Source organism: Malaclemys terrapin, chromosome 1 (genome assembly GCF_027887155.1).
Source record: "Malaclemys terrapin pileata isolate rMalTer1 chromosome 1, rMalTer1.hap1, whole genome shotgun sequence".
Lineage (NCBI taxonomy): Eukaryota > Metazoa > Chordata > Testudines > Emydidae > Malaclemys > Malaclemys terrapin.
The window spans coordinates 98476534-98493381 of record NC_071505.1 but is presented as its reverse complement, the minus strand read 5'-3'; the positions used below and the strand labels follow the sequence as shown (position 1 = coordinate 98493381).

The following is a 16848-nucleotide window of genomic DNA, read 5'->3' as shown; positions in this document are numbered from 1 at the left end:
ATCATCTGAAGGGAGAAGTGAAGCTGGCCTGCTTAGGGTACTCTTTAATGAGAAAAAGAGCAGGGTAGCAGGGAACTGGTCAGCCTGGAAATACCCTGGTCAGAAGGAAAAGAGATTGGGTATCCACCCCAGAGAGGTGATGGCTGAGGAGCCTGGACTGGCTATCCTGGCTAGACCATAGAGGGGGAATACAGGTACAGTTACCCTGAACTGACAAATATTTCTATTTTATATGCTTTGGGCAATGAAATAGTTAACTGGCATTTTAAAATATCATTGCTGGGATCTGAACTAGCATTCACTGAAATAAATGGGACAGTTCACAACCCAGAGCTATTGTTTCAGGCTCTTTGCAAACTCAGATAAACATGGTTGCATCACTTATGCTCACGCCACATTGTCAAGGTTTTCTTCACAATCATAACAGCTGCTAGACTGTTACTTTTGGTTTTGAAATTAAAGCTGAGGCTCTGATGAACAAGTGAGAGGCTTTTCCACCCCACCGCCAGCTAGCTCCTGAACCTCAGTGGGAATATTCTGTAAAACGCTAAATTAAGTACCTTTCACAATAAACAACATGAAAAAAAAATACAATTCCAAGTGTTTATTATGTATTAAAAATACTGTAAATAAGCCATACAGTTCACTTCACAGTAACCTAAACAACTGTTAAAAACTTGAAAAGGAAAGTCAACCAGAACAGTGCAGTTCAAAAAGTAACAACAAAATTATCTCAATGCAGTGCATCCACCTCACTTATGAAGACTTAGTTGACTTATTAGCAACTTCTCACTATGTACAGTGGTAACAGCATTACAGATGACTGGGTATTTTATTCTTAAATATCGGAGGGGACTCCCTCTTTACCTCTGCTGTTCCCAGAAATTACCACTTGTGGGAGGCGCTAATTCTATGAATTATTTTCTAATGCAGCCAAAGAGTTGACTAAAAAAGGGCATGCATTACACTCTCTGTAATGTGGGCTAGCAGATATCCCCATGTACAGAGCGGTCTGCACCTAGGCTTAAATACCTTTGAAAAACAACCTTTGAAAAGTAAACCTCAGAAAGAAAAGAAATCAGAAATCCTTTTCTAGGGTACAAACCCCCAGAAAGTTCCATGTTCGAGAGGTTCTTAGAATGCCTGAAATTCTTTAAGATTTGACACATATTGTGGTTCTCAGCCAACCTGAGGTTTGCTTCCACTCCACTGAAGTCAATGACACACTTCCACTGACTCCAGTGGTACAGAATACAATAATACTAATTAAAGTCACTGTCACCTCAAGGGCAATCTTGAAAGGCATTTTTTTTTAGAAACAATTCTGTTGGTATCATTCTGAATCTTCTCTTCCTCCTCCTGTGGTATTATTAGCAGGCTTAGACCTGGTCTACACCTAAAACATACCCTGGCATAGCTACGTCAGTCAGGGGTGTGACGCCCCTGCCCCATGCAGCAACATAGGTATGCTGACAAAAACCCCCGTTTGTGTGCTAATAGAAGAGAGGTTCTGTTGGCATAGCGAAAGTCACTGGGGGAGTGGTGTTCCTACACTGGCAGAACAACTCCTGTGTCAGTATAGGTTGCATCTACACTAGGGGGCTGTGCCGGCACAGGCGGTGGTGTTTTTAGTTTCTCTCCTCAGTCTTCCTCAGTCTTCCTCACTCAAAGCCCCAATCATCTCCACAGCAACTAACCGTGATATCACAAAAAAGGAATTAGGACTTCAAGGGAAAGATTCTGACAATGTAAATAATCTCAAAATAACATGGCAAAACGTTACTGAGCCCTCTGGCAATGAATCACATCCTTCAATTCAGATTCCTCCTCCCAGCCATGCTAATCTGTACATGGGCGTTTGGAGGTGCTGAGGAAAGGGGCATATGGGCACAAATGTATGTGTACTCTTTAGCAGTGCCCTCGAACACCCCTCAGCAGCTCTCGTCTCAGGTTTTTTGGAGATCTAGAGTCTGTAGTTGCCCTATACTTCTCCCAGCTCCATGAGTTCTCCTGTGTGCGGTTATGTATGCATGGCAGTCAGAACTTGCTTCTTTCCTTACACTGTGGAATAAGCTGAAGAAACAGATGAGTTGCCTCAGGCCTAGTCTACACGTAAAAGTTTTACCAGCATGAATATTTTAATTAAGGGTGTGTTCGGTTTTAATCAAAACAGTAATACCACTAAAAGCCCTTGTGTGGATGCAGTTACAGCAGTATAAGGTACCTTATGCCAATATAGTTACTCCCCTTCCACTATGGGAATAGCTAATCCAGTATAAAGCACCTTTATATCAATATATCTATGGGCATGTCTACACTACAGCTGCTACAGTGGCACAGCTATGCATTGTAGCTGTGCCACTGTAGCATCATAGTGTAGATGCTTTCTACAACGACAGAAGGGGTTTTTTCAGTTGATGGAGAGATGGATGAACTACAAGAGGTGGTAGTGAGGTCATCAGAAGAATTCTTCTTTTGACCTAGCTGCATCTACACAGGGAGTTAGGTCAACCTAATTATGTTGCATGGGACACATTTTTCACAGCCCTGAGCTATGAAGGTAGGTCGATCTAATTTTAAGTACAGACCAGGCCTATGTCTACAGTAGGGAGATTGTGCTGCTGTGACTATACCAGTATACTTAATGCAGTACAACTTTCTAGTGTAGACTAGGCCTTAGTAATTTACCCTACTCACCCACCTATCCATCCAAAACTTTAAAAAATGAAACTAAACAGAAGAGCGATCCAGGAACTAAACAGAACTGTCTCTAATTATGTGTCCTTGTTTTTTTTGGAGGTGTCAAAACACTGGGTATACAAAAGCTATTCTTTTAAATTCAATACTTGCACAATTAGCACTGTTCACTTAAACTTTTTCATGTATCTTTTCTACTTTCATAAACAATCTATCCAGATCATTCCTTAGGTCATCTACCAAACTCTTCACAGACTCCACGTTGTTCTCATTAGTTTCTATTTTCACTGAGTAAGCAACTAAACTATCTACTGCAGTTCTTATCATTTTCAAGTCAGATTCGACTTGATTGACAAAAGATCTTAATTTGTCTACAGAGCCTTCTACAGAAGACAGTTTTTCAAGATAGTCTTGAGATTGTGCTTGGCCCATCTGAGGCTTTTCTTGATCCAGCAAAGCACTAACTTGTTTCTGGATGTGATGAAGTGCATCAGCAGAGTTTGGTAGGTCACTCACACTTCTTCTCAGTTCATCAACATCATTGTATAATGAGAGCTGAGATTCACTAAGACTTCGCACAGTGTCAGTTATTGAATGTACATCAACATCTGAGGTACTACGTAGAGATGCAATGGCTTCCTCTAGAGCAGCTAGCTTGCTTTCATACTCTTCGTGCTTAGAAAGAAGTGATTCCATCTTTTCAGTCTGTTGAGTATCAGTAGAACTTAGAGACTGAAAATTGTCTTCTACATGTCTGAATCTGAATTCAAAGTCTTCCGTGTTCTTTTCAAGGGTTTCTAACACATTTTTGGAGAGTACATTTTCTTCCTGTTTGTTAAGGTTGGCTTTAATTTGCAGTAAATCTTCATCAAGTCTTTTAATCTCATCAGGGAGCTGCATAATGGATTCTTCAGCTTTAAGAACTTTCTCTTGAAAAGCTTTTAATGAAAGGTGTTCTGTATCTGCAGTCTCTTTGAACTTCTCAAGTTCCTGTTTGAGGTTGACTAATGCTTTGATTTCAGTATAAACATCAGATTCCATGGACTCTATTGTACTTTTCAGAGACTCTATGGCCTTTTCTTTGGTTTTCATGGATGTTTGCATCTCATCAACAGCATCTTTCAGCGCCTTTAATTCATGTTTATACACATCTATTTCTCCCAGTGAAGCCACCCTTGCTTTCATATCGTTGATTTCATTTTGGCTTCTTTTCTGGACTTCAGTGAATATGGCAATGTTATCATTGATAGACCTGGTCAACTCTGTTAATCTTTCTTCCACAGTATTTTCAAGCGACATGAAGTCTCGTTCTCTTGCGTCCTTTACAACATGGATGCCATCAGACAGGTCTTTCAGGATTTCATTTTGTAGTTTTTGAAGAACTTCACTGATTCGATTTATTTCACTCTCCCCTTGTTTAACACTCTTCTCAGTAACTTCTTGTTTATGCTGAGCACTTTTCATCATGGATTCAAAATCTCCAAATGTGGCTTGAAGAGAATGCACCTAAAAACAGAAATCCACATATTTGCAACTTAAATTTTCATCTTATATTAATTGATGAGGATGTTGCTATCTACCTAATTTACTTATAACCCCCACTATTGTAGTATCTGAGCACCTTAGAATCTTTAATATTCCCTCCCTCAAAGCATTCTTGTGATGCTGGGAAGTACTATTATCAAATAGGAAACTGAGGCACAAAGAAACAAAAGCTTGGGCTACACTGAAAAGTTATACTGGCATAGATGTGTTGGAGAGAGGTGTGAAAAAACACATCCCTGACCGACATAGTTATGGCTGACAAAACCCCCAGTATAGATGCAGGTATCTTGACAGAAGAATACTTCCAGCCAAGTGGTTAATGTTGCTCAGTGTGGTGGTGTTCCTACACTGGGAAAACAACTCCTTCCGTTGGTATAGGCTGCATCTACGCTAGGGGGGCTATGCCAGCATAGCTATGCCCAGCAGGGGATGCAGATGGAGCTCTATGCCCAGGGGCCGCGCTGAAGAACCAGTGTCTGGAGTGGGCTCTGTCCAATAGAGGGACCAGTGCTCATGGGGTGCAGCCTTCTGCTCCCCTCCTGACCCCAGCTGTCAGGGCAGACAGCCTGTGCAGGGAAAGTGGACAGACTGGTATTGAAAAAGGGTTGGGGTCAGGGCGAGAGAATGTCCTGTACAGGCTCTGTCAGGAAGGGGAGCAGATGGGGCTGTGTGCCCCCTGGCTGTGCTGACGGGCCGGGGCAGCAGGGGAGCTTCTCTGAAAAATTCCCAGGTTGTGAAAAAGCCAAAATTGAAGTGAAGTCGGTAAAACCCAAATAGTTTGGGTGACCAGATGTCCCGATTTTATAGGAACAGTCCCGATTTTGGGGTCTTTTTCTTATATAGGCTCCTATTACCTCCCACCCCCGTCCCGATTTTTCACATTTGTTGTCTGGTCACCCTACAAATAGTGGCTTTTTCAAAACCCAGGAATTCTTCTGAGAATATGAAGGGCTTTGCCTGTTTGGTATTAGCTGATGGTCTCAGTCCAGCTCCCTGTCCAAATCACAAAAATTACCTCCACAGTTGGCTATGACTGGCACATTTGTTGGCAGTCTCAGCTCAGAGCCCAAGGCATCACTGGGCATGAAGACTGAACTACCTCTCCCCCCTAGAACAAGGATCTAGGCATATGAGTGGGGAAGCTTGCACGGCGATTGCCTGGCTGGTCCCATTCTGTGGATAAACAGAATTTCAGTCTTTGGGTCTATGAAGGCGGCATGTTCCACAAGCACTAACTTCACTCACTCACACACACAGATTTTAAAAGCTCACACCGACTTCTGTAGGGATCCTGCACAAAAGAACTCTGACAGGTTTTGGCTGTGTGGCAGTGGTGAATAATTCATGCTACAGGAGTCCTGGAGACACTGTCTTGACTCATTCCCCGCTACACATGTGGAGTGTGCATTAATCAGTACTGCCACACACTCTGTCAGGTTTATTGATCAGATAAGCTGCTTCAGAGCTGGTTTCATTTTGTAAATAACATTATTAAATGGATGCACTTAAAAGAAAATATCTTATTTTTAACTATAAAAGGCCAAGTCCTGAAGTCTTCATTCAACTCTCGAGCCTGCAAACACGTCCCACACGAGTTAGCTAATTAATTCAGTTACTAATGAGTAAGTAAGTTATTCAGATACACGTTTGCAGGTTTGGGTGCTCAGGTTGAACCTCCCTTGGTTTCAGTGGGAATCTGAGCTGAGTAAGGACCACAGGATTTGGCCAAAAGTCTTTGAATTTTGATTTCAATGCAAACATTAAATGTTGATAGGTCCACGTAATCCCCAAACTTTACAGGTGACCTGCAAAGGAAACATGGTTTTACTAGCCTTTTTTTCTTCAGTACGTATAGAGAAGGGGTAAAAGGTTTCTCCCCGTCCTCCAATTTTTTTCAAAGCCTACTAAATTTATTCCTTAGGGCTTGTCTTCACTACCACGCTGCACCAATGTAGCACGTCTGGTGAAGACGTGCTATGTCGATGGGAGAGTGCTCTCCCATAGACGTAATTACTCCACCTCAACGAGAGGCGGAAGCTATGTCAGCGGGAGAGTGTCTCCCACTGACATAGCATGATGTACACAACACTTTAAGTCGATGTAACTTACATCACTCGGGGGTGGTTTTTTCACACCCCTGAGCGACATAAGTTACATCAACTTAAGCAGTAGTGTAGAAAAGCCCTAAGAAACACCAAGAATAATATATCTATTTTTTGTTTTGCTGGAGCACCAAGGGGACTTTTCTTTGCCTTCTGTTGAAGGGATAAAGAGTATTTGAATCTTTAACAAGGACTGTCTTTCTCCCAAACATTTGTCAGGTGTCTGAGGTAAACGGGTGTTAACAAAAAGCAAAATTTTAAACAGCCTGTTCAAAAATCAAATTCCCTCTCAACTGCTCAAGTTTCAATCTAATTTGATTATGTTATAATCTCACTGCTTCTCCAGTTCAGGAAAAACAGAGTGGATAAGACCTGATATTTCTAATAGAAAAATAAGCAGGAAAAAACCTACCTTGCCCATGCCCTTAACTCCTTACCCCTCTCACCTCAAAAAAAAGAGTCCCAGGTCTCCTTTATATATCATAAAGAACCAAAATGAGTGTGTGTGTGTGTGTGTGTTAGAATCCTTTCCTTTGCAGGCCACTTTTAAGACTTCAAGGAAGGATTACGTTTTAAGCAGTTTGTACCCTGAAGATCGTATATGAGACTAGAAAGAAATTAAATGGGAAAATGTGGATAATGATGTTAACCATTGCCACATAGCAATTTGGGTATTAAATTGATAATGTGGTTCTATGAGTAGCTACCGCCCAGTTGTCTTTCAGTCTGATTTTACCATATAGAGAGTTTTTCACTAAAGAATTTTTTTCTGTATCTCTTTAAAGTTGTCATGTCACACATCAGAGGTTTATAAGTCTTACATAGTGCAGGGAAACTATTGCTCACCCAACTCCTCTTGGAGATACAGCTGTAAAATTAAACTAATGTGCTAAATTCATCCTATTAATTAACCTGTCTCCAAATGTTACTGTTATCGGACCAGAGAATCTGGCTCTCTAATGTCACAATGGGCCATGTCAGGCCTAAAATGCCAGATATGGCCAGTGGAGGATTCTCTGTAACTGGAAGTCTTTAAAACATGATTTGAAGACTTTGGTAACTCAGTCAGAGGTTATAGGTCTATTACGAGAGTGGCTGGGTGAGGTTCTGTGACCTGCAATGTGCATATCAGACTAAATGATCACGATGGTCCCTTCTGGCCTTAAAGTCTGTGAGTCTATATATGAGACAGATCCCCACCCTCTTTCCTGACATAAGGAGAAGGGTGTGTGTCAGGGCATGGTAGAATGGAGCTCTACTATGCCTGATTCTCCTCTTGTAATGACCCTGATGGACCATATACCAAGTGATGTAGATTGAAGCTGTTCCCCTGCACCTTTAACTTACTACAGGGCCACGTGGTTGAGGATCAGAGCTGTGATGTAACAAAGAATCAAGCTGCCCACAGTAGTCAAGCTAGACCAATTCCTAATTTAATTCATCTTAATAAGTACTCAGCCCATTTACTCTAAACAACGGCTAGCTGGCCCCTACATGAACCCTTTGCAAGAAAGGTATAAAACCCTAACTTCAAAATAACCGTTCACATTCATTATAAAACAAGGGTTTGGAATGACTTCCATTCAAGAAGAGGCTAAAAAGATTAGGGTTGTTCAGGTTAGAAGAGAGATGGGGGGGGGCATCATAAATGTCTATAACATCATGAATGCTGTGGAAAAAATGAATCAAAAGGTGTGTGTCTAGCTGTGCCCCCAAAGGCATGGATTTCAATCAGTCTTTGAAAGGCTTAATATCATATATAAGACTGAAAAATATTCTTCTACTGACAACCAGTTTTCTCCTTGACCCAGTCATGTTAACATGTCAAATAATCTTAGCTCCTCTGTAAATTGTGCTATACTACAAAGATTAACTACAAATTTCCATGTCATTTCCCTTCCCTTCCTACAGCTGTGAATAGCAGATGAGCTTATATAACTCTTACTTCTGACAATTGCTCTGTATGGCAAAAGACCAAAGAGGGTGGGGGGGGGGGCAGAGTTTCCTCAAGGCAGCCTGAACTGACAGTGCTGTATAGCACAGGATCCTATAGTGATATAAGGCCATGAATTGATCTCCTCCCTCTGCCTTTCATCCTTACGTTAGAAATGCATGCCTCACATTAGCCATCCCTGACATACATGTTGGCGGAGTTTTATTTCCCTTTGGAACTAGAACACAGATATAAGAGCAGCCATACTGGGTCAGACCATGGTCCATCTTGCCCAGCATCCTGTCTCCAACCCTGGCCTGTACCAGAGCTTCAAAGGGAGCATACAGAACAGGGCAATTTTGACGTGATCCACCTCTGTCTTCCACTCCTGACTTCTAGTAGTCAGAGGTTTAGGGTCACCCTGAGCATGGTTGCGTCCCTGACCATCTTGGCTAATAGCCATTGATGGACTTATCCTCTATGAATGTACCCAAGGTTTTTTTTTAACCTAGTTATACTTTTCACCATCAGAGCATCCCAAGGCAATGAGTTCCACAGGTTAGCTGTGTGAAAAAAGTACTTCCTCTTGTATTAAACCTGCTGCTATTAACTTCATCAGGTGACCCTGGTTTTTGTATTGTGGGAAAGGGTAAATAACACTTCTTTATTCACTTTTTCCATGGCATTCATTATTTTTTAGATCTTTATCATATCCCCCCTTAGTCACCTCGTTTCTAAACTGAACAGCCCTAATCATCTCTCCTTGTATGGAAGCTGTTCCAAACCCTTGATCATCTTTGTTGCCCTTATTTGAACCTTTTCTAGTTCCACTATATCCTTTTTGAGATCGGGCAACCAAAACTGGACACAGTATTCAAGGTGTAGGCACACCTTGGATAACTAATTACTTAAAACATCATTTGTGTGCCTTTCTCTCAGAGCCTGGTATTAACTTGTGATTTTGGCCACAGCAATCTAGAGGTTAAGGGAGCACATTTGACATATCCCTATGCTTGATAGGCCTCAGCACAAATGAAGGCTGGGATTTTCAAAGGGACCTACAGGAACTAGACACCCAAATCCCATATATTTTGAAAATCCCAATCTAAGTATTCAAGCTAGTAGAGTGATGCTGATGCTTCAATAACCTCAGCCTTCCCTTTGATAAGTAAGGGAAGCATAAAAGAGACACTGCCTGGTGTTACAGGACCTGAACTTGAATTGCCCTCTTTCAGAAAAAGCACTCCTTAAAAATGTCTTGTTGCTACAGAAAAAAATATTAGCCCTGAGAAATGATGACTGTAACAGGCTTCTCAAGAGGGAAATGATAGTATGATTATGTCTAGAAACTTAGGCGTGGTCTACTCTACAAAGTTACGCCTTGTCTACACTGCCACTTTACAGCGCTGAAACTTTCTCACTCAGGGGTGTGAAAAAACATACCCCTGAGCGCTGCAAGTTTCAGCGCTGTAACGTGCCAGTGTAAACAATGCTCCCAGCGCTAGTAGCTACTCCCCTTGTGGAGGTGGGTTTTTTATAGCGCTGGAAGAGCTCTCTCCTGCGGTCAGCTTTACTACATTTCTCAGGCTGTGAAAAATTTCACACCTTATGCAGCGTAGTTAAGCCAACCTAAGGCCCAATGTAGACATCACTAGGTTGACAGAAGAACCCTTTTCATCCCTGAAGTGTTTATGCTACAGTGACACCACTGCAGCATTTCTAGTGTAGACATAAAGAACTCTACTTTCAGTGAGTGCTTGATGAGAGAGGGATGGTAGGTGTGGAAGAAAAACTAAAACTTGAATGTTGCACTTTCTTGGCTCTCTCTCTTTTGTGCTCACACAGAACACACAGCAGCCAGCTCCTGTCTGTTGAGTAAGCAGAGGACAGAAATTGATCTGAATTGTGTGCCGAGTTTCACAGATCAGGACTCCCCTTAGTTTAAATCCCTTGTCAGCTATTAGAGGACAAATTGGCTTGTGGTGATGGCATGAACTGGGACTCAAGAGATCTGGCTTCTGTTCTTGGCTCTGCCATAGGCTGTCTGTGAGACCTCGGCCAAATCACTTAATCTGGCTGAGCCACAGCATCCAATCTGTGAAATGGAGAAAACAATACTTTCCTTCTTCACAAGGATGCTCAAATCTGATTCACTAGAGTCTGTGAGTTGCTCAGGTACTGATTCACTAGAGTCTGTGAGTGCCATAGAAAATATAACTACCTAAGTACTTATACTGTGGCCATGTATTATATTCCTATGTCATACATGCCCAGTTTTTGATCCCAATATCTCCCTTTCCCCATATAGCTTTAAACAAATATTAGGCAAATTAAAATGTTGTGCCTGTCAAGCTCGTCAGTACCATGTGAACTTGAAATCCAGTCAGCATGAAAAACTGAGTTCTACAATCACATATTCATTGTAGGTGTTTTTCTTTCCCAGGTTGCTGTGTAAAAGACCCACACAAACAAACAAGAAACTGACCAACTAAACCCCCTATCCTGCACACTGACCTATGTGGGCAGACGCTTCACCTACATGGAAACCCCTCATCCCTATAGATCAGCTTACAGTTTGAGGCCTTAATGATCACACAGGGGAAACAGTGAAACGGAATGACTATACACTGCTCTCAGATGAACAAACGCAAACTGAAAAAAACAGACCTATTTTTTCTCTGATCCATTTCAGTTATAATAATCTCAGGTGTTACTGTATGTAAAACACTTTCTAACAGAAGTGTGATTTTTATTTTAAGTTGACAGTATTTCTAATGTTTGTTTAAAAAGTGAAATATTTTAAGCCATCCTGAAAGGTGTGGGAAGTGCATTGCACTGCCATGCTTGAAAACCTAGCCTAGAAGCTGATTCCATTTGAGCGAAAATAGCATCCTACAGTTTCAAGGAAAAGAGTACTTCTCTGATCTAGTGGGCCACACCCTTTGCTGACTACTTCATTACACTTCTGTGGACATCAGTTGCAACAGAAGTCGCTGGTCTCATCCTTTTGGCTGGAGATAATGTAGGAATTTGGCAGACACTGTAAGCAGTAAGGGGGCAGCCAATCAGCAGTAGTGGTGCTACCCCTATTGCTTTTAAAAACAAGTGGGATTTTTGCTTTTCATAGTACGCAGCAAATTCAACTGCCACTCTCTGCATAATCAAAAACAGTGAAAGCAAAACCTGCTCTGCTGCTATTTATGGTCTAGTAATATCCAAGATTACTTCGGTGTAACTCAGGGGTGTGAATAAGCCACCCCACAAGCAACATAATTACTCTAACCTGAGCGCCAGTGTGGACAGCGCTAGGTTGGTAGGAGAGCTGCTCTGCCCCCGACACAGCTATTGCCTCTCCCCGGGGTTGATTTATTAGGGTTAGTCTACACTGGCACTGCTAACCCGCTGCCGCGGCAGCACTTTAATGTGGCTTGCGTGGTCACTGCGCAGCACTGAGCTCTCCCACCGCTCTAAAAAAAAAAAAAAAACCACCTCCACAAGGGGCACGGCTCCCAGCGCTGGTGCACTGTCTACACTGGTGCTTTACAGCACTGAAACTTGCTGCGCTCGGGTGTGTGTGTTTTTTTTTTCACACCCCGGAGCAAGAAAGTTGCAGCACTGTAAATTGCCAGTGTAGACAAGCCCTTAGCCAGGAGAGCTCTCCCCATCAGCATAGAGCGTCTTCACCAGATGTGCTACAGCCCTGCAGCTGTAGCGCTTCTAGTATAGACTAGCCCATTGCCTGCTTATGCCTAGCGCCAGCACCGCCTTGGCTCCAGGCTTGGCCTGTCTTAGCGCAATAATGCCACGCGCTCTCTCTGCCTTCACGGCAATGGAGTCTTCAAAGTTTGGGGAGTCCTGGAAAACTTGGTGAGCGCAGAGCGCCGCTGCCCTGCCAGACCGCGCTGCCAGCTGGGGAGGTGTGGACAGAGAGAAACCAAGCACCTCCTTGTCCTTACCTTCTGCACGACTCCCTCCAGGGCGTGAGCCAGCTCCTCTCGCTGCCGCGCCGCGCCCTCGTGGCGCAGGCTGAGCTGGCTGACCTCCCCCAGGAGGTGCTGCACGCCCCAGCCCGAGAACACGGCGGCTCCGACCAGCGCGAGGGAGAAGAGAGCGTGAAAAGCCTTGCCCAGGCTGCAGGGGGACGGGCGGCCTCCAGCCGCTGCTTTGCTCCCCTTGGCGGGAGCCTGTTGCTGCTGCTGCTGCTTCTTTGCCACGTCATCCGCGCCGCCGGAGTGGGACTGGGCTCCCTTTTCCGAGCCCGCCGAGCCGCTGCCCTTGCTGCTCCGCTGTCTGGCGGCGGACATGCCGGCTGGGAGCGCGGGCGGCGCAGCTGCTGCCCAGCGAAAGAGGCCGGCGGCGCTTTACGCTGTCTAATCAGCGCGGGAAGGGCTCAGCGCTGCGGGAAGGAGCCGCTCTCGCTCCCCATTCAGTTCGGGCAGAGGCTCTGGGGTAGGAGGGTGGGGTGACTCCAGCCACAGGAGCGATGTCTTCCCCGCCCTGCTGCACACCCAGCGCCGCCTCCCCAGCCCAGGGAGAAGGGGGAGCTGCCACGCACACCGAGAGAAGCCAGCCAACCAACCCAGCTCCATTCCCCCGCGGGACCTTACAGGGGAGCCATGCACTGCTGCAGCGGGGAGAGGAGAGAGTAGCATCCTCTGCTCCTTGCCTCGGTGGCATTTTCCGTTTGAAGTCTACTAGCCAGACTAGAGGCAGGGGAGCCATGCCTACAGTTAAGGCCCTGTCTACACTGGGAAGTTTCTGTGTAGTCAAGTAGCTTTCTGCGCTGTAACTCCCGAGGTGTACACACTGCCAAGCCACTTGTACCACTCTTTAAAAAACCACCCTGATGAGAGGCCTACAGCTTTCTGCTCCAGGGATACAGCGCCACGGTGCCAGTATAGACACCCTGGCGATTACAGCGCTGTGATTGGCCTCTGGGAGGTGTCCCACAATGCCTGTTCTCACGTCTCTGGTCATTGGTTTGAACTCTACTGCCCTACCCTCAGGTGACCAACCGTCAGCCCCACCCCATACATTCCTTTGGAATTTTGAAAGTCCCCTTCCTGTTTGCTTGGTGATGCATGCAGTGATCTCAGCGCATCTTTCTAGGTGGCCCTGCCTGCTCCACACACCAGGTGATCCCCCGCTTGAAGCAATGCCGAGCTACTGGACCTCATCGGCATTTGGGGAGAGGAGGATGTCCAGTCCCAGCTGCGCTCCAGCTGTTGGAATTATGATACCTATGGACAGATTTCATGATGCATGACAGAAAGGGACCATGACCGGGACACACTGCAGTGTAGGGTAAAAGTTAAGGAGCTGCGGAATGCCTACCACAAGGCGCAGGAGGCAAACTGCCGCTCCCATGCTGCGCCCACGAGCTGCTGGCTCTACAAAGAGCTGGACATGATACTCAGTGGTGACCCCACCTCCACTGCGAAGGCCACTGTGGATACTTCTGTGGCTCGCGTGCCAGTCAAGTGGATTGAGCCAGGAGGAGGAAATCTAAGAGGGGGAGGAGGAGGTAGAGGATGACTGGGAGGTCAGAGATGCATGCAGCCAGGAGTTCTTTTCTACCCTGGAGGAGCCTAGCCAGTCACAGCTATCAGATGCTGGGGAAGCGCAAATAGGAGAGGAGGCCCCTGGTAAGTGGATTTGATTTTGGGAATCGCTGAACCGAGTTGGTGAGGGCAGGAGGGTTGCAGAAAGCAGGCTTATCTCCCACCACATGCCTTGTCTGAGCGGCAGAACAGGCAATTGATTGACTCCCTCGCTTCACGAGAATCTCCCTCAAGAGATCTCCAGGAAACTCTCATGGAGATACTAGGTAATCTGCTGCTTCAGGTTCTTCGGTGGAGCTGCTTTGTTTTTTGCCCCATTAACGGTAACTTTCCCATGCCACTCTGCTGTCACGGGTGGGGGACCATTGCTGCACACAGGCGAGCCACATAGGGGCCAGGGCGGAAGCTGCAATCTTGGAGCAGACCCTCCCTTGATTTCCTGCTCACCCTCAGCAGTGAGAGAGATTCCATAATGATCACATCCTGTGGAAAATATGGGGAAATGATTATCAGCCTCGCCCTAAGGTGCCATGTGCCCAGTGTACAGCAGGTTCTGGGAAGAGTGATTTCCCCTGCCCCTGTGGCTACTCACCATTTTGGGGGTCTTGTGGCTCATGTGTGCTTGCCTGGGGTCAGCCAGTTAGTGACAGGTGTGTGAGTACTGGCTGTGTTTTAAATCACTGAATCCAGTGTTCTGTGTGTTGCAAACAATACTGCTTCTGTAAAATGTTGCTTTTAAACTTCACAGAGATGACCTTGGGAGCCTAGCCTCCCTCTTTATTATCGGCAGCTGAGTGCGCAGAATTAGAAAGCAGCCAAGAACTTAGGAGTACTTTCTGCGTGATGTTATGATGCACTCCGCCGCCGAGAAACAGGAATTGAAGGAGTGGCAGGATAGCAAGAAGAGGGACCAAAAGGAGAATGCGGCGCACCAGAATGAAGCCATGGAGCAGCTCTTAGACGTTACGGAGTGCCAAGCAGACACACTCCAGGCAAACTGTTGCAGTTAGCTCTGCAAACTGAGCAGCTCTGCACCCGCCCTCCCCTACAGCCGCTGTTGCAAAACTCTTTCCCATGCATCCCCCAGACACGGCCAAAATACTCTTACCAATCTCCTGGCTCCAGTCTACACATGTGGCATTCCACTCCTCCCCCCTCACAGTCCAGCACTGCAGACTCCCATTACCCACTGCATTCAACACCCGTCCCCCTGCAGTTTGGCCCTGCTGAAGTACAGTACCCACTGCATTGTATTTCAAAGGAGAAGGTTGGGTATGATCTCTGGACATACACAAATCTTTAGCCATCCCGGGACCCCACCTCTTCCTGGGACCTTCCCTTCCCCCATCCCCCTCATTGCTGATAGGTTTTTTGTTTGTTTGTTTGATTCTCTCCTCCAGTTGTTGTTTTTTTTATAAAAGAATTGTGTTGATTTGAAAGCAATCTTTATTCTATTAATTGAAAGCAATCAGAGTCCTGCAAAGCAACAAACAATTATATTAAACCTTCATAGTGCATTGTCTGCACCATTCACAATCACCTCCTAGCATTACAAGCACTGCACTCTCAAGCATAGCAACAAATACTAGTGGCTTTCAGCTTCAGATCACTGCCTCAAGGCATCCCTGATCCTTATGGCCCCGCACTGCACCCAATAGCCCTGGTCTCTGGCTCCAGGCGCTGAGCCTTTGCAGTACAGCCCTGACAGAAGCTTTCACCCTTCCCTTCACAAATATTATGGAGTGTACAGCACACGGCTATAAGCACAGGAATATTGTCATCGGCCAGGTCCATCTTCCCCCAGAGACAGCGCCAGCGGGCCTTTAAACAGCCAAAAGCACACTCAACAGTCATTCTGCACTTGCTCAGCTTGTTGTTGAACCGCTCCTTGCTGCTGTCAAGTTGCCCCATGTATGGCTTCATAAGCCACGGCATTAAGGGGTAGGCAGGGTCTCCCATGATCACAATGGGCATTTCGACTTCCCCAACGATGATCTTCTGGTCCGGGAAGAAAGTCCCTGCTTGCAGCTTCCTGAACAGGCCTGTGTTCCAAAAGATGCATGCATCATGCACCTTTCTGCACTAGCCTGCATTAATGTCTGTGAAATGCCCACGGTGATCCACAAGCGCCTGGAGAACCATTGAGAAATACCCCTTGTGATTAATGTACTCGGTGGCTAGGTGGTCTGGTGCCAGAATTGGAATATGCGTGCCATCTATTGCCCCTCTGCAGTTAGGGAAGCCCATTTGTGCAAAGCCATCCACAATGTCATGCATGTTGCCCAGAGTCTCGGTCTTTCGGAGCAGGATGCGATTAATGGCCCTGCACACTTCTGTCAACACAAGTCCAACAGTCGACTTTCCCACTCCGAACTGGTTAGCGACCGATTGGTAGCAGTTTGGAGTAGCCAGCTTCCGCAGTGCAATCACCACGTGCTTCTCCAATGGCAGAGTAGCTCTCATTTTCATGTCCTTGCGCTGCAGAGCTGGAGCAAACTCATCACACAGTCCCATGAATGTGGCTTTCCTCATCCAAAAGTTCTGCAGCCACTGCTTGTCATCCCAGATGTGCATCACAATGTGATCCCACCACTCAGTGCTTGTTTCCTGAGCCCAGAAGCGGTGTTCCACTATGGTCAGCACTTCTGTGAATGCCACAAGCAATCTTGTGTCATAGCTAGTACGTGTGGTGAGATCAATGTTGCACACCTCTTGCCTTTGTAGTTTAAGGAATAACTCCACTGCCACTCGTGATGTGTTGATCAGAGCAAGCAGCATACTGGTCAACAGTTCAGAATCCATTCCTGCAGCCCGAAGAGGTAGGGTACACAGTACACAAACAGTTGAAAATGGCACCAAATGTGGACAGAAGCACAGGGATTGCTGGGATGCGAAGCAATGCATCACTGGGCACTGGGACATAAAGATTCATCTTTAGTGAAAGATTATGTCGTGATGAAACTTCCAGGAATATGTCCAACCACAGGCGCCAACTTCATTGGCGATGGTG

General features: G+C 45.6%; 1 protein-coding gene across 1 annotated transcript; it reads right to left on the bottom strand.

The window, feature by feature from the left end:
• Window positions 1-589: 589 nt before the first annotated feature.
• On the bottom strand, window positions 590-12787 carry CKAP4 (cytoskeleton associated protein 4). The gene is made up of 2 exons (XM_054016274.1): window positions 12234-12787; window positions 590-4203 (listed from the first exon to the last, which is right to left on the bottom strand). The coding sequence occupies exons 1-2, from the start codon at window positions 12579-12581 to the stop codon at window positions 2869-2871; spliced, it is 1683 nt and encodes a 560-aa protein (XP_053872249.1). The 5' UTR covers window positions 12582-12787; the 3' UTR covers window positions 590-2868.
• Between the last annotated feature and the right edge of the window lie 4061 nt (window positions 12788-16848).